The sequence below is a fragment of the Actinia tenebrosa genome, unplaced genomic scaffold (assembly GCF_029948245.1).
Source record: "Actinia tenebrosa isolate PJP-AT-01 unplaced genomic scaffold, QUT_ActTen_1.0 PGA_scaffold10__47_contigs__length_13832649, whole genome shotgun sequence".
Classification (NCBI taxonomy): Eukaryota; Metazoa; Cnidaria; class Anthozoa; order Actiniaria; family Actiniidae; genus Actinia; species Actinia tenebrosa.
Window position 1 is genome coordinate 1,112,876 of NW_028292570.1, and position 21,470 is coordinate 1,134,345.

The following is a 21,470-nucleotide window of genomic DNA, read 5'->3' on the forward strand; positions in this document are numbered from 1 at the left end:
AAAGTTAGGACATGGCTAACCCGTAGACCGAACCCTGAAACAAAATCTGGCATGGGTTTAGGGGCGTGGCCAGGACTTTGCCTTTGGTCAAAGTCCGTACATGGCTAACTTACAGATTGACTTGGAGTTAAGCCTGTCGGGTTTTGTTCCCTACGACCAGATTCTCTCCTTCCCCCCCCCCCCCCCCTCACTACCAAAGGAAAGTAGACTCTACTAGCAGGGGATAGTTGCTGCGGTGGGATGAAAGGAAAAGAACTAACAAACTCCACCTGTATGTGATGCCAAGTCAAGAATTGAACCCGAGACCCCAGAGGTGAGAAATGAGTGTACTACGGTCACGCGACCTTTAATTTCTAATTGGGATCGACTTTAACAGTGTTTTGGGGGAAAGAGAGCAAGATTTCTCAATCTGACGTTACATCACAACAATTATAAAGAAGTATATTGCACAATTCTGTATGCGTTATTTTAATCAAAGGAAATATGAAGAGATGGCAATAAAAACACCAATAAACTCCAATCATACTCGACGACTCTGGCTTTTTGCTTTATAATGCATTTTGTTTAAAAAAAGATGTTACAAGTTAAAGAGATTTACCAGAAATATCAAGAAAGGGATGTATAGTAAAAAATGGTATTAGGGGACGAGGTGGGATACAACGGTTGACGAAAGTTTCCAACAACAAAAGGTTGATTGAAGTTTCAATTCTAATATGCAGTCTGGTAATCACCTAACTTAATCGCCCAACTATATGGTAACAAAATAAATATCGAATAAAACATGATCTACATTGGATTCCGTACTGGATTGTCTGCATGATTTTGCAATTGTGCTATGGGTTTTTTTCGGGCTATAGCACCATATGCATTGAGCAAATATCCCGAAAGAAAGAAAAGTCAGTTTTATTTTTGTCATCCTTTCTTGGAATATTAATTGCATTTTCAGTTAAACTGAGCCATTTTAGAAGATCTGTACTCTGTTATTTCCGCTGTCTACAACTATGACGTTTCCATCATTCGTCACAGCGATCCCACATGGGTTCCTAAAGTTGCCCTCTTCATCACCGAATTGACCAAATGAAGACACAAACACTCCATCAGTGGTGAAGATCTGAACGCGATGGTTGTGATAATCACAGACAATAATATTGTCTTCGTCATCGAACGTCACGCCTTCAGGTCCATCAAACAAACCATTTTGTGTTCCTGCATGGATTAAAGAAAGAGACGACTATTAAACACCATTTTCATCTAAGGATGCTGTTGGGGTGGAAAAAAAGAGTTTTGGTAAATCCAAATAATAACTTTTTGTGATTGGTTGATAAAACAAAAAAAGTTATGCGAAAAGCGTGTGACGAAACAACTTACCTTCTTTGCCAAAACTAAAGGAGTAAGCTCCTTCAAGATCAAATATCTGGACTCTGTCGTTCACACAATCAGCCACAGCGATCCTGCCACGCTGGTTAACGCACACATGATGGGGGTAGATGAACTGCCCTTTACTAAACCCTTGACAACCGAATTTTCGAACGAGTTCACCGTTGGCGTCAAACATCTGAACCCGGTGATTGTCCTGTTCTGAAACTATTATCATTCCCCCAGTTGTGCATGCAACACCGCACGGATGATTCATAGAGCCTGGTTCTTCAGCTCCATAGAAACCAAATTTTCGTAAGAATCGACCATCTTCGTTGAAAACTTGAACACGGTGATTATTGAAGTCAGCGACAACTATTTGTCCATTTGGAAACCTTGCCACTCCTTTTGGGTTCTTAAACTGGCCTCTGTCAGAACCTTCAGTGCCAAACTTAAACATAAAGGTCCCTTCAAAGTCAAAGACTTGAACACGATGGTTATTACAGTCTGTGATGATAAAACAGCTGTTGTGGTTATCAATGGCAATTGCCCAAGGCATATTGAATTCCCCACCCCCAGTGCCTTCAGTGCCGAATGTCCTCATCGTCTTGCCTAGTTTACCGTAGTCCATTCTGCCGGTGACGTTGACGGAGAACGGACTACCGCCTATGTTTCTGTTTCTGATCGTTACATAAACAGTGTGAGTTCCTCGTTCACTGGGTTGGTAGGATACCGTGTAGGTACCGTCTTGGTTGTCAATAACGCTACCTGCAATAAAAAGAAGAAGGTCATAAAGGAAGGCTTCTCAAAAACATTTCCAGACTAAATTTTAGCACAATACCATGCACAGAAGTGACCCAACCCCAACCTTGGCCAACCTCAGGCGAGTTCCCTACTGCTAACGCCACCTTTGAGCACCCTTGGGGCACAGTCTAGAATGAAAACCCGATCAAAACCCCAAAGGTAGGAGCTCGAGGCAAGTGCCCTACCGCTAACGCCACCCTTGATCACAACTTACCTTCATACTGGGTTCCTTCTGGTGGCTTAACGACAACCTTAACAGGCTCACCGCCACCACTGAATATCTCGTTCATCCTGTCCTTGGCTGTTACCATGAACACAGCTTCTAATCCTATCTTTGCTCGCTGAACTCCAACCCCTGTAGCATAACAGAACCTTGGGTACGAATGGTACATCTTAACAGTACCCATCTTCTCGATGGCAATTCGAAATTCATCGGGATTCAAAGAATAATCAATGATTTCATCTTCTAAAGGTTCATACTCTAGCTTCACTTGGTTTAAATCTTGCAGCCTTGAAGTCATCTGCTTTCGTACTAACATGACCTCCGCTTCATTACCGTGTTTTAGGGCGTTCTCAGTAAAGTCTATACCACTGGTCAAGTTTCCAAGCATCATTTCAAGTTCCTCGCCTTGGATATCAAGCGTCTTGGCCTTCATTTTATGTACATTGTTTACCTGGGTAAGTAGTTCTTCCTCACGTTCTTTGACAACTTCTAAGCATTTTTTAGTTGTTCGCATGATCTCTTGTCGGATTTCCTCGGCTTTGCAGTCTGCTCTCTTGCGCATGTCTTTGACTGAATCGATGGCTTCCTTTAGTGGACCCAACTTCTTTTTGGTATTCATTACTAGAACACCAACCTGAATAGAGCAAAACATATTTAAACATATGGCTGTATTTATGTGCACATCACGAGGGAGGAACCAGGGGAAATGGAAAAAATAAGCCGTCCTTAAAAAAGGTTCTATATTGCTCTAAAAATCTTTTTATATATGAAAACATTTTCGTCTCACTTTCCTTGAATACCAATGCTACGTTTCTTAAATGGCTTGGTCATTCAACCTGGTGCCAAAGATATACACACTTGCCACAAACTTGTCTCAAAAAGTGGCTCAATCGTATATAATAATCCAATAATATTTTCTAAGATTTCCTGCAGAACAGTAAGGAAAAGATCTCACCCCTTCGGGAATAAGATACATCCTTGAACCGCAATCCAGCGAAAACCAACCCAAACCAATATCTTAAATAATTTTCATTGAATATACGTTTGAATCGTAAGCACCGTAAGAGTGAAAAGATGTTACCGGTGGTCAATCTTTACAGCTTGTACTGCGGTTATGAACATGTCATGCAATACAATATTAATTCATCCGAATTCACCCTTGTTTCACGGATCACTGCAGTACATCTTTCCCGAACGGTTCACTGATTTGAACAGCTAGTGGAAGTCTCTTTCGAAGCGCATCCAATAAAGTATAGGGAACCTCTCTTTACGGACACCTCACTATATTACGGACAGATATTTATCTCGGTCCCGGCAAAATCGCCATACATTCTTTGCTTCATATATACCCAACCTCTATAGAAAGGACGCCTCTACATTATGGACGCTTTTTTCTGGTTCTTTGGTGTCCGTATTATAAAGGTTCCACTGTAGAAAAAAAAAACCGCAGCGAAACGACAGTTGTTTGAAAATAGAAACTGACTAAAAATAAATAAATATTTTTTCGAAAGCTTGTTCAAGAACTGGTCTTTTGTTTGCAATGTTCTTTTTTATAGCTGCGGACAACGATAACAGTAGTGCAAACTTTCGGTCCTTGCATCACTAATCTACCCAGCTCGACTTTATGTTGTAAACAAATTTACTAGGCAGAGCAGATAGGTACATTTTTCAATTTACAATCGGAAAATGCTCAAGACACACCAACAAAATAACGTTTTAGAAAAAAACTTAGAAAATGGGAAGTCAAACGTAGCGAAACTAGTGCAAAGGATGTGGTTAATCCAATAAATGGCACAAAATTTGAGAAAATTACCTCTGAGCGATGCTTCTTGTCAACGTCCTTCAAGTAGCCATAACGATGTTCTCTATGATCGATAATCAGACACTCCCTGCAAACGGGCTCATCACACGTCTCACAGAAATATTTCAGCACGTCTTTATCATGAAAGCTGCAAAGTAATGGTCGATGCATCTTTTCATGGACTTCTTGTCCATGTAGTTCTTCCAGTGCAAGAACCTCATGGTCTTTAGTGAGCTTGGTACGATAATGAGCAGCTACGCATTGCTGACAAAGAAACTCCATACATTCGATGCAACGAGAAGTCGCCGCGTTCCTGTCCTCGCAATTTGTGCAGAAAACAGGTTTGGAGCTGCTTTGAGCAACGTAGAGAAAATCCAACATATTGTTGATGAAGAAATTAGAAGACAAGGCTGTGACACCTTCCTTAGGGATTGACACTTCACATCGACATGTTGGACATACTATTGCGCTTTCTTCGGGATTGTAGAGTTCCTTTAAGCAGTGAAGACAAAATGTATGGAGACAAGGCAATACTTTTGGGGTTCTGTATGTTTCTAGGCAGATGGGACACTTGAGAAGGTGCTCCGACAATTTATCTACTTCAACAGAAGCCATTTTTTCTTGATAAGCTTTGCGCATTTGTTTTTAGAAGCCACACGCTTGTTGGTAGCCTATGAAACCTGGTAATCTCCTTGATACGTAATTATGACTATAACTTGCTAAGAAGTTATGGTCTTCCTGAAGATTTTACATTCTCACTTAACCATTCCACGGAGTAAACTGCAAAAAGCAAAAGCTTTTCTGCCAGATGTCATGGGGAACAACTAACACTCATCATGTGTAGTATTCAACAACTAAAAACAATGTTGACGATGTTCCAAGCTGTGCATTCAAATTCAATAAGTTTGCTCTCCACTGTCAATATTATCCAAAAACCTATTTGGCACTAGTTTCTGCTTGTCTGTTGTATGTCAATCAAGGGAAAATGATCTGTCGCCTCAAAATTACACTCTTGCTATGGTTGGCTGCAAGCACTGTCTACATCATGAAGATGTCGTTCGAGTCTTCTCACTTACTTGGAAAGTCAGTATAACGAGTATAACAGCTTTTTTGTTTTTTAAGATGATTTCAATCATCCAGCGCATTCAATCTGGAAAAAAGCAAAGCGATCTGTCGAATTGTTCTTTGTAGTAGCGATTTTTTTGCAAGATACGCCCAATTACGATGTAATTAATGAAGTTTAACGAGTAAGAAATCTCCCACAGACAACAACAAACCAGTGAACGCACAAAAGCTTTTACATATCTTGCCACCCGTCGTACCACCTGTTATTGTTTCACCCTCATTTATTCCTCTCACAGGAATGCAAATCGATTCTTCCATTCTACAATTTGTTATTCTATGCAGTGCAATTATTTTTTTCTCATCAGAAGCCATAAGAACCTGTTATATTGTAATTTATCTTCGAAAGTATTTATAAACAAAATATATATTAGAATGAAAATAAATGAACACAAGGGTGTATGGAACAGCAACCTCGAATGGCTGGTTTTGAAATATACCAGCTGATGAACTGGTAATATATGCTATTCGACAATGTTGCCTACTTAACTTATCTAATTGGAAGAGAAGAAAAAAAGAAAAGAAAGAAAGAAAGGAAAGAAATAGAAAGGAAAATGAAAGGAAAGGAAAGAAATAAAACAAAGGAAGGAAGGAAGGAAGGAAGGAAGAAAGGAAGAAAGAAAGAAAGAAAGAAAGGGAGAAAGAAAGAAAGAAAGGAAGAAAGAAAGGAAGGAAGGAAGGAACAACGAACAAACAAAAAGAGGAAATAATCGGACAAGCAAGTCATTACATTTCTAAAATCGTAGTCAAGGTTCATGTTTAAATTAGGTTTTAATCTAAACATCATCATGTCCTTATTTCAACTAGTTTCTGTTCATGGTATCTATAGAAAGGTTTTTCATTCTGTAGCATGGTTTCTCAAAACTGATTATTATTATTAGATATTTAGATATTTATCAGTATCGGTCCATATGTGTAAATAGGGAAAAAAATAAATAGAAGGTTTGTGTTGCGTGTATGTTTGGAATATGATACTGTATGTCATGTACGTTTTGACATGCATTTTCTTGTAATATATATATGTGTATGCAGTTGTTAATTCTCTTATTACATGCAGTCATCATCATCATATCTGATCAACACCACTTTCATCATCTGCATCCATACCATCATTATTATGAATATCATCATCATCATCATCAACATCACTAATGATCATCATCAACATACTGGATGGACAGACAGACAGTCGAACGGAAGGGAGAAAACTCCTCAAAAATAATATTACATAAATTTCTAAACTCATAAAAACTCCTTCATCAAGAGGCTGAAAACTAATGTCATAAGCAATCCTATGAAAAAACAATTTACCAATAAGGCCGCGTTCATAATGTATGGCGGGGGGGGGGGGGGGGGGGTGGGCAGGTGAAATTGAGGGGGGATGGACAAATTTTTATCAGAAAAATGGGGGGATGCACAATTGTTGGAAGAAGCTACAAGCCTTGCTTAGGGGGATCGTATTTTTTTGTTAAGAATTATTCTGGACATTTCAAACTTTCACCTGCCCCCCTCAGCCATACATTATGAACGCAGCCTAACGGTGAATGGATTAACATATGAATCGATACGACTGAACGTATCTTATAGCGGCTTCGCAAGAATCCTGACAAGGCCATCAATATTCATATCCTCTCGTTACTAACAACAAAAGCGCACAAGAAAGATGAAGGTTTTGCAATGGTTTTTTCTGTTTTGCCTTCTCGCCACTGGAAACCAAGGTAAATCTATATCTTTATTCGTCTTTGCAGAATAATCACATCTCAATTACGTACATGGATTCCGGCTACGAAGATGTCTCATATCTAATTTGCATGAAAAAACTTAAACAAGAAATTTATTACACGACATTATATTTGCCACGTTCCGAAATATGATAATGATAATGATAATGATAATATTAAAAGTGTAGATTTTTTAAGAAAATAAAAAATAAAACAATACAACATACAATATTTACATGATGAGATCAGATTAAGTCAAACCAAGAAATGTAAGTTAGAAAAAGATGATTAATTGTTTTCTGAAAAGAAGTACGTAGAACTTCTGGTAATAGGTATACTCCTGATGACTGATAGTTTGGAACTTTTCGTTCATCTGCCTTTTTGCTAAGTTTGGTTATTTAGACTTGCTTGCTGTTGTATAATAGAGTGTTTTTTTTATAAACCCGTGAAATACACTTTTGCTTATTTAGTACTATTACACTCTAATTCTTTTGTTTTCTATTGTGCTTATCCTATTATTATGCTCTAATTAGTACACTTGTTTCATGCGTTTATGAAAACCCGGCACTTTACAAGCATCAGATACGGGGTTTGTGCCTCCACGAGACTTCAATTATTCGATCTTGAGTGAGTCCAGCCCTGACTTAGATCAGCCCAGACGTTGTTTCAGAGTATCAATAAAATCTGAAGATATGACGACTCTGTTTCGCATCACTTATTAAGAAGCATTTTCTTTCTCTTACAAATAAAGCTGTAAAAAGTTTTTAAAGATTTTTGCCCCCAAAGCTCACACGCTGAGCACATTGATTCGGTTGGAAAGTAAGGTCACATGCTCATTCCCACGAGGCCGAACATGAAAAGCATAGACCTCTTTTCCTTTGGCGTAATGGTTTCACTTTTTTTTTGGAATCGGAGTTACCATAGCAACAAAACAGTGACGTCACTGTTTTGAATTAGTGTCACTGTAGGAAGCCTCCTTAAGCACACGGCCTCGTCTCGTCTCTCGCCTCATAACAATTCCCTAGAGTATCATTTATATGTTAAATGGTTGCGCATGAGAAGACCGGCACTAGTCGAATATGGATACAATGACCTGTGGTCTGAAATAGGAAAATATTACGCCCAAATTAAAAACCTTGATTGGCATTTCGTGTGGCGTTTGTTTGCATTAACGTTCTCTTACTAATAAATATGCTATAAGAATTCCCATTCCCATTGCGGTCTCTGGTTACGCAAGTAATATAACTGCATCTATAATATTCTCAGTATTAAAGCATATTTTCAACATGTATAGTCACAGCGGGCAATCTCCACCATCATTTGATGAACTCAACTCGATACAACAAACGCGTCCGACCAGCGACCAGCGCAACCAGCCCTATCAGCATCACCCTTGGACTTTCGTTACATGAAATAATTGATCTGGTAAGTTGAAAGTAACATAACGGAATCGGTAACGTCGTAACGCGTGACACGATAAACTCTGTTTTGTTTCAAAACTATGAAAATAATTTGTGAAGGAGGGTTCCCTTGAAACATCTCCATACTAGATCATCCTCTCATCAGTATAATGATAGCATTGGCGCATCGCCGTCACGCAGAAAAAGCCGTTACAATGGGTTTCGCCAGGGGATAGGGGTTCATCTTATTTCATTATACTGAGCGTAAAGCCGGAACATGGTCGGCTACACAAGATCTCACAAAAAGGGGTTTCATGGAACAATCCTTGGATTCGCTACTGACTTGGGACTCCAACTCTCTTGTGTTGATCAATTGTCGAAAATAGAGATTCCGTCAAAAGTTTCTGAAAAGGGCCGCAGTAATTTAGTTGATAAAGAGCATAAATGTTTTTAAGTATAGAATACATGAATATAAAATAGCATTTCACCGTTTTTATTATTTTATTATATCATCATCAGCATCAGCATCATCATTTTCATCATCGTCATCATTATCGTCGTCGTCATCATCATCATCTTCATCCTCGTATTATTATTATTATTATTGTTATTATTTGAATTTTTAGAATGACAAAACGCAGTTACTTTCATTACGAATTACCACAAGAACGGTAGGTAGTTCAGTGCTGAGTTGAATAAAATAAATATTCATTCTCTAGTCCTCGAAATTTTTATCGAACTGTGAAACAGCGCTAATAAAGAGAATAAGTATTCAGTGGAGATTTGGTCTTTTTGTTTTGACACATGCGCAGAAATGTTGCTACCTGTACTGAAACATATGAGTTGTTTCGTTGAATGATGATGATGGTAATTCATAGTGATGATAGTAGTTGATTAGAAGATGATGTCGATGATGGAAACTGACGATGATGGTGATAATTTATATGATGATTAATTAAGATGATGCTTATAATAATGATGATTATGGTAATTGACATGATGATTATGATGATAGTGATGATAATGATGGTGGTAAATGATGATGATGATAATAATGCTGATGATAATTGGCATGATGATTAATTATGATAATGATAATGATAATGATGATTATGGTTATTGATATTATGATTATGATGATAGTGACGATAATGACTTATGATAATAATGATGATATATCTATATCTACAATATAGAGCTGGTTCGACTCATCATTGTCATGGCAACCGTCAGACTTCAACGGAATCAAGAAGATCTCTCTTCATACCAGTGATATATGGGTTCCCGACATTGTAGTATACAACAAGTGAGTCAGAAACAGAACTGAATTAATTAGCTAGCTTTGAACGTATCTGCTCTCGTATTATCCTGATTTTACACCGAATCAAAATATGGCGACAAATTTGAATATCTATTGTTCTTCACTGACTAGCGATTGACTCGCATTTAATTTTCGCCAAGGATTAACGATCAATAGATCTCTTCATTTTCTTCATTCTTCACACACCATTCCCCTGAGTATCATTACTTTGTTTAACGGTTGCACATGATGAGACACATGGATATTAATGCAACTCAAACAAAAAACCTAGTTTTCAAGAAAATGACACGGGGTCTGAAATGGGGGAAAAAATTATTTATTTCTCCAGTGCAGATGAAGGATTTGGAGACGGACACACCCGTGTCAATGCCGTGATACGACATGACGGACATGTAAGCCTTAGTATCCCATTCCTTCTACGAAGCAACTGCAAAGTCCAATTGGCAAGTTATCCATTCGATGTGCAGGTCTGCAGTATCAAGTTTGGCTCTTGGTCTTTTGATGGGTCTCAGCTTGCTCTACGAATGGAGGTGAAGAGAATTTTGAAATTTCTGAATTTTGAGTTTTTGAGTGACTAGAGAAATTTCAAATGTAAGAAAAATCCATTGCACACATATTGACTCGTGGATGATGATAACAGAAATAAAGTGATTGTAGAAGGCTAATAAGCCAGCGCTAGCGTGAGTATTTTACGCTTTCTTTACTGACCAGAATATCATTTCATTTCATTTTTTTTGTTGTACTTCAAACACTCAAGATGGATACGTATTTTACACTCTTGCCGAGTCCCTCCGTGCAATTTTTAATCATTCCAATCAGTTGTATAGATGTGCATTTCTTTGTTCTATCGTAAAACTTTACAAGATATTCGAAGATGGATAATTATTTTACTATTGTTTTCGTAGAGTCCCACTGCAGATTTGAGTTCATATCTACCAAGTGCGGAATGGGAGCTCATCGAGATACCTGGAGAATTCCATTCCGTTGTATACGCGTGCTGTGCCAACCCATACCATGATATTGAATACATGGTGAAGATCAGAAGGCGTTCACTGTTCTATGCCATATATCTTATTATTCCATGTGCCATGATATCAATGCTTACTCTTCTTATGTTCCTCTTACCACCTGAATGCAACGAACGCATGACCGTCGGTGAGTCATTTTTTAAATCTTTGAAATCCAAATCCTCCTTGTTTTATGAGTGCCAACTGTTGGCTTAGCTGGTTGAGCATTGAAATTTCGTGCGGAAGGTCCTAGCTTGAGTCCCGGTTGTATAGACTATCAGGGTCTTAAAATAACTGAGGAGAAACTGCTGCCTTTGTAATTACATCTGCAAATGGCTAGATCCTCAAGTGGCGCCGATGACCGCGTGACATTGCGGTTCCGTCTCTTCACACTTCACAATTCTAACCAATATCAGAGGGATGTAAACGAACCACTGTGGACGTGGAATGACCCTGGCAGTGACTACCCTCAGTGTCTGGCCTTTACTAATGATATCTTAATGGGTTGATTATGGGTATGGGTATGTGGGGGATATACCCGGGTTGGAAATTGGTGCAATGTACCTCGAAAGGGACCCTGCGTCCTATTATGCAGCGCAAGCCTGCAGACAAAAAATCTCATAGTATAAATAATTTCATGCTCTACTTATACAAATCCTCACTGAAAAACTATACAAAACCCCAAAAATGTGACACAATATACATATTTTTACTTTTAAAGGAATGGCGATACTCGTTGGATTGAGTTTCTTCTTCCTTCTAGTGGCCGAGAACATGCCAGCTACAGCAGAAGGTGTTCCACTGATAGGCATTTACTACACAGTGACCCTTATAGAGATATCTGTGGCCTTTTTTATGACCTGTGTGGTACTGAGGTTTCATCATTATAACCCAGTACATGGAGAGGTGCCTAAGTGGATGAAGGTGAATAAGTGTAGACGAGGCGAAATTTGCGTACAATAGTACCCTTCACAGTTCCCTGCGCCATCTTGAAAGGTAGCCATGCCTTCGCATCAAAGCGAGACGATACGGTGAGCTTGCAATGATGGAGACCTCTTTTTAACACCTTGGACAATTATTCACATGTCTCTATCATTGCAAGCCCACCTCTATTTAACATCTTGCGCAATTATGCACAAATAAGTCTATATCATTGCAAGCTCACCGTTCGTCTCGCTTCGATGCAAAGGCACAGCTACCTTTCAAGATTGCGCAGGGAACTGTGAAGGGGATATTGTGTATTTTTGAAAAATTAGTGTAACTATTGACCACCCTCAAAATTTGGATTAAATATGAACGAAATAGATGCCATCTTGAAAATATGTCTCCTTAAGTAGCCCCAAAATGCACTGCAATCCCGTCAACTTGACCCAGTTTTCCCTCAACCTCGCAACGACTAATGTGGCCGCTATGACGTCATGTCATAACCAGCACACTTTATTAAACCTCTTTTTCATTTTGTTGAAGCAATTGTTAAAGATCATTTCTGTGTTTTCTTTTTCCTTTAGGTCTATGTCATTGGTACAGCCGCTCGCTTTCTTGGGTTCAAATTTTGCAACAAGATAAAGAACCAGCAAGCTATGCAACCACAGATGGATGGAAATAATAACGAAGCAGTGTCCATGACAACTGGAGATCATGAAGGTGAGAAAAATAAAACGGCGAAGAAAGAGATCTATCTGCTTTTTGTATCAAAGAAAATTTATTTATTTATTTCGCAACACTTCCATTTCACGAGTTTTTAACACGGGCAGTTATTAGTGATTATTTATTAGCAATATTAACTAGCGTAAATAGCGTAGCATCAATGTGGCAATAAATGTCTTCTAGAGACAAGCCTTCGATCATTATCATTTAATCGCCATTATCATGGGTAACGCATACGTAATGTTTCATGGATCGTTAAACCTCAAGCTCTGGGCTGATCTAAGTCAGGGCACGGCTAACTCACAGATCAAACCCTGAAATAACCTCTGGGCTGATCTAAGTCAGGGCATGGCTAACTCACAGATCAAACCCTGGAACAACCTCTGGGCTGATCTAAGTCAGGGATAAAAAGGTAAATTTTACACCGTGAAAAGATGAAAAGACTTACTGACGTTTCGGACGCTAGTCCTTCGTCGGATTAAAAGGACGAAGGACTAGCGTCCGAAACGTCAGTAAGTCTTTTCATCTTTTCACGGTGTATAATTTATCATTATCATTACTGTTTCATTAGAAACACCGACGCAGCTCACACTTTTTTTAGCTAGTTATATCTTCTTTATAATAAGTAATACTTTTCTATCATTCTGCATTTCCAAAATGAGGAAACAAAGTTTTTCCAATAAATCGTCTCGCCTTTTTTCTCTAAAGAGAAAAACGAACATCACCTAAATCATCGAAGTAACTCATCGAACAAGAAACCTCCAACAAACAAAGCCGAAGAAGAGAGTCGAGAAGCCGAAAAGATGATCTCAGAAAACATCAGAAAACAAGATATTCTGGTAGAAAGACAAGAGGAATGGCGAAGGGCTGCCCTTGTTTTTAACAGTCTTTTCATGTGGACGTACTTCATCGCTATCGTTTTTTCGTTTGCAGTTTTACTTTTGCCACAGTTGATAGTTTCCATGTAGAACACACTGAATAGTACGTCCATTTCACAGTTCCCTGCGCCATCTTGAAAGGTAGCAAAGCCTGTGCATCCAAGCGAGAACGGCAATGACCTTTCACTGATAGAGATCTTTTTAACACCTTGGACAATTATTCACATGTCTCTATCATTGCAAGGTCAACGCCGTCCTCGCTTCGATTCACAGGCACGATTACCTTTCCAGATGGCGCTGGGAAATGGGAAGAGATTATGCTAAATGTAAAGACGTAGTCTTACAGTGAGGTTTGTGTTCTGTAATTCGTAGCTAGAGAACTGACATATTCTTCCAAAACGATTTTACCTGCTCATAAACATTAGATCAATTAATGAGGCACGAAAGTTTATAAAAAAAGCTCTACTAGGTTAAATTTAGTTGTTTTATGCACATATATTCAACATGTTAATTTGCGTATTATTGATAATAGATATTAGTATGTCGTAATGAATGTTAATCTACATGTTTGTTATTAGTTTCAAAATTAGTTTATTCGAAATTATCATTCATTTACTAAACTATCATCAAAACTATATTTATTATAACTTTTCTTTTTTGCTTCACCTACTGCTAATGACTTAATGACGTAGCTTATTATAGATAACTTACTGACTCGTTTAGGCCTTTATGGTTATTTCAGTTAGCTTGTACCAAATTATGTTTAATATTATCATAAATATTGTTGTGTGTTAATATGCTAATTAGTGTGTTGTAGCTTTGCTTAACTATTGCTGGTTTTCAAACATTCCCAAGAAAATTAAATAACAAAAGACAAGAAAATTAAATAACAAAAGACACGGCGGCCATGTTGGAGGATATAACAAAAGAATTCATTGACAATTATTTTGTTAAGTTCCTCCAACATGGCCGCCGTGAAAACCATCAATACTAATCTCTGAATGAAATAAATGAGTCTTCAGCACATTTATATCCAATAATAATGAAGGTCAAAGATTTGATCCTTTAGTTTTTACTTTAAAAATGGTCTAAATACATCTGTTTGCATGTTATACATCTGAGAATAAATCTGAGAATTTGCACCACCATCATATCAAAAATCGAGACTTTAAACTTAGTAATGAGAATACGAGCAATAAAAAATACTTGTAACCATTGTGCCCGCCCCTTGAAAACAGGTGTTTTAGTTTATTATGAGTTTGTTCATGGTTTGAATTTCCCTTAGTTACCGTTGCTATGTCCCACAAGCTTAACGAATTATCTAGAATGTCTCAGAAATTAAAACTCTGATCGCATAAAATTGATTATAAATTGTTTCAATAGTGACTGTCCTTCGAAAAGAATAGAAATTATTTTCGTAATCTTCGTAGTACTCTTTAAAACAAATACTGTGTAGTTGTTTGTGGGACAAGAACTTAATTTCCCTATTTCACTATGACGTCACATCAATCTATTGTTTACACGCAAAGGATCATGGTCGTCGGAGGGGGTCAAATCAACGCAAATTCACCGAAAATTGTTCTAAAACCCGTATCAATCCACGAAGAGAAGTAGAATAGCCAGCGAACGCTCAGAATATTTTTTAGTACATATTAACGCATATTACATCTGAAAACCAGGCCATTTTAGATTAAACTGTTTGGCTAGGAGCAAATGTTGTTGAATTTTCTATTGGATTTGGCGATTCTATCCCCGACATAAACAAGCTGTGACGTCATAGTGAAATAGGGCAATTCCACTAAGAAAACTGCTGCATGGTGATTGGTTCGCTATTGTCTGAGTCGGAATTGTGAATATCTATTTACTTCTATAGCCTTTTTCACAAAAACGCATTGCCCAATAGCGCTTTACAATTTCAATGTACAAGACGTTTGTTTTAGCGCACGAACAAGACCAAAGAGATTTTGACCAGTTAAGATCCGTGGAATTTCAAATTGTTTGTATTGCTGAAGTTGTGCATTCTTTACTTTACCGTTGCTATTTATGAATATTTAGACACTGAAATCTGAGTCTGTAGTGACGGAACACAGCGGTGTTTTACGAATTGGAAAACAGGGTATTTGATGCATGTTTGACCTTTGGAAATGTTGCAAAAAATCTAAAAAGGTAAAAAAGTTTGCAAGGCATTCTAGTGATATTAGAATAATCCCATCATGGAAAAGAATTCCCGTACTTTCTTTAATCCGACTTTGGCAAGTCTCCCGTGTGTTGCCAGAGAAACAAAACAAGTTAAACAAAGCAAAGCGTTTAAGTATCTCATACGATACAGATGCAAATATAAAATGACATTGTAAATTTTAATATTTAATTGCTTCCATACGGTTGTGTGAAAATTGAAGAAAGGCTATACTTTGAAGCTGGAAAAGCCGATGTTGTAATGGCAGTATCATTGCTGGAAATTGTTATATGTTTTCTATTAACACAAGGTATGAACGAGCTTTAATCAGGTATTTTTAAAGTAGCAAAACAGAAAAACAATTAGCATAGCCGCGGAAAAAACGGTTTGCGTTAGTAAAACTGTGGCGTTTGAAGGAAGAAAGTTCAAAAATAGCGAACACATGATTTTTGAAAAGTGTGAGTTTTGTTAATCTCTGTTTTAACATGCTCTTTCGAGCTATAGTAATTATCCTTCTGTCCTGTAAGTTTTAGGATTACATGATAACGGCTCATTTTAAAGTGTGTATAAAAACACGGATATTAATGAGCACCTCCATCGATCTCCACCTGCTTCACATCAGTCAAACAACATTTTCGTATCCTAAATTATAAGACAATTGATCCACTAGCACCTACAAGTAGGCAGACAGAGAGAGAGAGAGAGAGAGAGAGAGAGAGAGAGAGAGAGAGAGAGAGAGACTCCACATCAAACAACATTTTCGTATCCTAAATTCTTCGATTGCACGTTACGTCATCGCGGCCATGTTGGTGCCATTTAACAAAAGATTTCTCTTTAGCATCCATTGTTAACGGCACCACAATGGCCGCCATGTCTTTATCTTTTGACTCTCTTGGGAATGCTTGCAACCCATCAATTGTAAAACATGTTTAGCTCACAGACAAATTGCACGTTGAATATATAAAAACGATGTAACATATTTTTAGATGAACGCTATTTAATACACTAGTGGTTACTAAGAGAACACGAGAGAAGCGAAGGAAACCACTGCGCGAATCTTTAGCATAAAATGACAAGCTCACAAACTGAGGAAAGACGTTTTAAATTTTTCCATAAACGTTCAATTTGTCTGGCTTTTAGAATTGCTGGCTGTCACTAATGAGGACCGTTTGATTACGTCACTCGTTAATATCACGCGATATTCACCTAAGTATCGCCCTGTACTCAACACCAGTGAGCCTGTCATGGTGCAACATGGTCTGATCCTCAGGATGATTGCTAATGTGGTGAGTAAAATCTTCCCTGTGAACAGGGCTGGTCTGAATTAACATCAAAAACACTTAGAAGATATAATTAGATAAAAACTAGTGTGAGCTGCGTCGGTGTTTCTAATGAAACAGTAATGATAAAAAGGTAAATTATACACCGTGAAAAGATGAAAAAACTTACTGACGTTTGGGACGCTAGTCCTTCGTCGGACGTCGGCAAAAACACTTAAATGTAGTGGTTGATTTAATTGTATTTTTTCCCATAGGACGAGAAGAATATGGTTTTGTCAACAATTGTAAGAATGCACATGGTGAGATATCTGATATTTTTTATGCTTTCGTCTCAATTTGACTACTCTGGCGGGTTACAAGTGCTCTCTCGCACCAGTCTATCCCAGTCGTAAATTTCGGTGATAAAGTTTTATCGTTTTTCATATTCTATCTACAAGATATGATACCCTTTATTTAACTATTGACCTATAGGGATGGCAAGACAAGCACTTAACATGGGACCCAGCGACCTATGGAGGGTTAAGACAAGTACATCTGGATGCAAACGACATATGGACACCACCACTAATACTCTACAATAAGTATGTCTCTTCAATATTCTACAACATTCATAGAAATCTTAAAAACCTTCAAATGTTCTCAATATTATCAATACTCTGAAACGACTACTAGCTGGGCTGATCAATTTTATTATTTAAGAACATGCGTAAAAGGTAAATTACGAGCCTTGTATTTTATTATTATTCTGCACAGCGATTATTTAGTTATTATCTTATATTTATACATATTCTTATTGCACTCTTCTTGATACGTGAGAGCTGAAGAGAAATAAAGTAGATATATCCTTTTCATGGCGTGGAAAACCATTTTACTGGGTTGCCTGTGGAAGGCCAGTAGAAGTTGAGTCAAAAGTCTATTAGTATGCAAACCATTCTTATTCTTGCTTTTACTTGCAGTGCTGATGGACCTCTTGAATACTCCAAGGTACGTGCCCTCGTAAAGCATGATGGGAATGTCACGTGGTTGGTTGCCACGATGATCAAGAGCTCCTGTAATATCGATGTCAAGCATTTTCCATTTGATGAGCAGGTAAAGTTAAGATATACCCAAAGAAGAGAAAATAACTGGGCTGGATTGAGATTTTAATTGTTTATCAACGACTAATGTAAAATAAGACGTTAAAAAAACATGGCGTTGACCTTTCTAAAAAAAACCTTTAAAATTGTATCGAACAACCTTTTGGCTGGGAACGGCTAAGGTTAGGGCACGGCTAGCTCGCATATAGAATTGGAATTTAGCTGGTTAGGTTTTGCGGAGGGAGGAAAACTGGAGCAGCGTGAGAAAAACCGTGGAATCAAGGGAGAGAATTAACAAACCCTACTCCATGTACCGTGATGTCGAGCCCAGGAATCTAACCTAAGACACCACATATTGACCTTAATCTTGGTTCCCATCTTTAATGGGATAGAGAAAACTTGCTTTGGAAAGTAATTCGTAATAATTACGAACATAATTTGCCAATTGATTAAGAAAATAAACGCAAGCATTGCTGGACGTTTCAATGACATCCTGTCAACATTTTCAACAACATTTAATGACAGAGCAAGCGTGAATTACTGTTATGACAAAGTAAATATATGTACATATCCAAACAAAAAGTTTTGCTTGCCAAATTAGATTAATTGATAAAAATTTTAGAATGATCGATTAAAACTCGGCGATCAGAAGAAAGAATTCGGGCTTTTTGCGATTTCCAATCACTTACAGAAATTCGAAAAATTCTTCACAGAAACTCCATATAATAAATGTGTTACAGTAGAAGTTTGTATAGTTATCATGCAGTTTAAGGCCTTTTTTAGTGTTTTGAAATTGATGTAACATGGAACCGCGATTTAGCCTCCAGTAGCACCTTAAAACATCTGTGGCCATCAATGTTTCATCTTGAATCACAGAACGACTTATTTCCTATCTTACAGCTTTGTAAGTTAACATTTGGTTCCTGGAGCCATGACGTCACAAAGCTGAACATCCAATCACTGCAAAGCACAGTAGGCACATCAAGATACTTGACCAATGGCGAGTGGACTTTGAAGAGCACAAGAGCAGAGAGGACACAGGTATCCCACATCTGCTGCAAGCACGATGTGGCCAGGATAACGTATACTATTCGCATCAAGAGAAAAACGCTTTTTTACATGACCAACTTCATCCTTCCATGTGCAATCATTGCTTTCCTAACATTACTGGTCTTTCTAACCCCTGTGGGTAAGTCAATATACCGTATAGTCGTATATAATAGTAAGTACCGTATAGGCACAGTCTTGTTTTCTAACCAAATAGTCGTATAGAATAGTAGGTACCGTATAGACACAGTCTTGTTTTCTAACCAAGTTTATCTTTTATAATGTTATTATTTATAATTAACAGAAACTGGCGAACGTATGGCGGTAGGAGTGACTATTCTCCTTGCCCTAGCAGTGTTCTTCCTCATGCTCGAAGCTACGATGCCCAAATCCAACGACCTACCCTTGCTTGCTAAATACTACTGCTGTACCGTTATTGAGATTGTGTGTGGGCTTGTGGCAATGAGTTGGATCTTAAGACTTGTACATCATAGCCCTGAGCCACTCTATCATTGGATAAAGGTATGTTAATGAGATCGATGGGGAGTGGGAGAGATATCTGTACTGTATACTGGTTAATGATAATGATAATGAGATTCAAGTAACTGATTTAATTAGTACATGGTAATGAGATTCATTCAGCTGATTGAACCAAGCAATAGAATACTCTCTGCTGGTTGATAACACATGACGGGCCAATCCCGTACCCAGAGCCTGCGTTTCTTTTGGCCTGCGGTGAAGAATGGGGGCTCTGGCATAATCCATTTTTTGAGACCAGGATTTCTTGGACTTCCGGTATAACAGCGCACGTGCTCAAAGACTTGCCAAAAATCAAAAATATCTCGTTTCCCGATTTTTGATTTTTACTATGATTTTTGCTTTGATTTAACTTTTACTTTGAACAGAACAGAACAGAAGTTTATTGCTCTTAAATATTAATTACATTTGGTAACAATATAGAGAAATTTAAATACAATATGAATGTATAATAAATATCTATAATAAAGTGATAACTAGGAAAATTTACACTAATTTCTATTCATATCATTTGTGCATATGACAATACACGGACTGAGAATAGAGATTAGTTGAGATATTTGAGCCTGGAGGACAAATTAACAGTGACGTTTTCTAGTTGTCCCCCAGGCTCTTTATATTTACTTAAATAAAAGTTAAGGAAGCAATGCAAAGTTAAATCATATTAGAAAAAAAATATGCAGAGAAAAATGACAAATATTTATGTTGGTGACATGTGTAAAGGATAGAGAGATTTTTGATTCATTTATTATCATATATACGAGATACTGAAATATATATTGATATCATAGAAATGAAGAAAAAGCAGAATAGAACTCTAGTTGAGATAAAACTTATATAGTACGCTAGAAATACTTATAATCTCTGATTTGAAAGATAGTGATCTTTTAATTTTCTTTTAAAGGAGAATGTTTTTGAGTTTTTGATATGCATTGCCTGTGTTTTCCAAAGAACAACAGCAGCAAATGATACTTTGCTTATTTTGATCGTTTATATTTCACTTTCCGAAAATTGCGTATGCGCCAAAGTATGGATTATGCCAGAGCCCTTGTTTTTCGCCGCAGGCCAGAAGAAACGCAGGCTCTGGGTACGAGATTGATGACGGGCAGTGTTCGCCTGTCATTGTAGATGGTTATGAGCAACAGGTATCCCACAACATGTTTTACAGGAACGGTTCTTGTTGTATTCTAGAGAGTCGTCCTTGGATATGTTGCTCGGTTTTTACTTTACGACACTGGACATTTCGCAAAGCCAAACAAAATCAAAGTACAGGAAAAAACGAATGATGACAATCATGGAAGACTAGAAATAAAATATGCAACCAAATGGACAAGAAGTAAGTAGCAATGACACCGATATTTGGATATAACTCCTCAACGAAGAGGCCTGTTGGTCTAGTGGTATGATTCTCGCTTAGGGTGCGAGAGGTCCCGGGTTCAATTCCCGGACAGGCCCGTTTATTTTTCTTTCCCTCTTATTAAGAAATAAAACAAGGAAAAACCAACATTTTCCTCTTCTATATCATCACATATGCTAATAAATACGTCGTTCTCCTTTATGGATTTCATTTTTTTTACAGCTTTTAAATAAATATAAAGTTAAATTTCAATGTTAAAGTTAAATTTCAAGTGTTAACATTTCATAACAAATTAAAAATATTTTTGTGTGTGTAGAACTCAAGAACAAAAATACAATGCCCGATCCAGTTGCTGCAGAGAATAAAACGCTAAAAATCCTGACCCAAAACATTAAGGAAGAAGAGAAGACAGAAGGGATCAAAGAACAATGGCAGCTGGTGGCTAACGTCATGAACAGGCTTTTTACCTGTTTGTTCCTGCTTGCTGCTGTTGTAACGCTATTGGCTGTTTTCACAAATCATTAACTATCACATATTAATTGACCAATAGAATGGTTTAAAGAATGCGATGATGTATATACCAGTCCCTCTCAACAAAGAGAAAAGAGGAAAACTAAAACAATTTAAATTATGACACATGACACATTGAAAGAAACACGAAAGAAAGAAAGAAAGAAAGAAAGAAAGAAAGAAAGAAAGAAAGAATATTTAATAAGT

At 37.6% G+C, this 21,470-nt stretch overlaps 4 protein-coding genes and 1 non-coding gene across 5 annotated transcripts in view; 3 read left to right on the forward strand and 2 right to left on the reverse strand.

The window, feature by feature from the left end:
• The window catches only part of LOC116287129 (harmonin), a 45,663-nt gene that overhangs the window by 2,914 nt on the left and 21,279 nt on the right, over positions 1 to 21,470 (reverse strand). The window lies entirely within an intron of this gene.
• Positions 441 to 5,461, reverse strand: LOC116299780 (E3 ubiquitin-protein ligase TRIM45). The gene is made up of 4 exons (XM_031708494.2): positions 4,197 to 5,461; positions 2,375 to 3,017; positions 1,369 to 2,124; positions 441 to 1,206 (listed from the first exon to the last, which is right to left on the reverse strand). Exons 1-4 carry the CDS (start codon positions 4,821 to 4,823, stop codon positions 962 to 964), a joined length of 2,271 nt encoding a protein of 756 aa, XP_031564354.1. The 5' UTR covers positions 4,824 to 5,461; the 3' UTR covers positions 441 to 961.
• On the forward strand, positions 6,944 to 14,492 carry LOC116299781 (neuronal acetylcholine receptor subunit alpha-7). The gene is made up of 9 exons (XM_031708495.2): positions 6,944 to 7,024; positions 8,322 to 8,452; positions 9,054 to 9,098; positions 9,624 to 9,733; positions 10,077 to 10,278; positions 10,654 to 10,903; positions 11,477 to 11,679; positions 12,264 to 12,399; positions 13,111 to 14,492. The coding sequence occupies exons 1-9, from the start codon at positions 6,970 to 6,972 to the stop codon at positions 13,368 to 13,370; spliced, it is 1,392 nt and encodes a 463-aa protein (XP_031564355.1). The 5' UTR covers positions 6,944 to 6,969; the 3' UTR covers positions 13,371 to 14,492.
• LOC116299782 (acetylcholine receptor subunit alpha-1-B-like) lies at positions 15,674 to 21,419 on the forward strand. Its single transcript, XM_031708497.2, has 9 exons — positions 15,674 to 15,766; positions 16,597 to 16,742; positions 16,991 to 17,035; positions 17,208 to 17,317; positions 17,693 to 17,825; positions 18,713 to 19,001; positions 19,164 to 19,381; positions 20,588 to 20,732; positions 21,070 to 21,419. Exons 1-9 carry the CDS (start codon positions 15,718 to 15,720, stop codon positions 21,276 to 21,278), a joined length of 1,344 nt encoding a protein of 447 aa, XP_031564357.1. The 5' UTR covers positions 15,674 to 15,717; the 3' UTR covers positions 21,279 to 21,419.
• On the forward strand, positions 20,780 to 20,851 carry Trnap-agg (transfer RNA proline (anticodon AGG)). Its single transcript has one exon. It is a non-coding gene; the product is annotated as a tRNA-Pro (tRNA).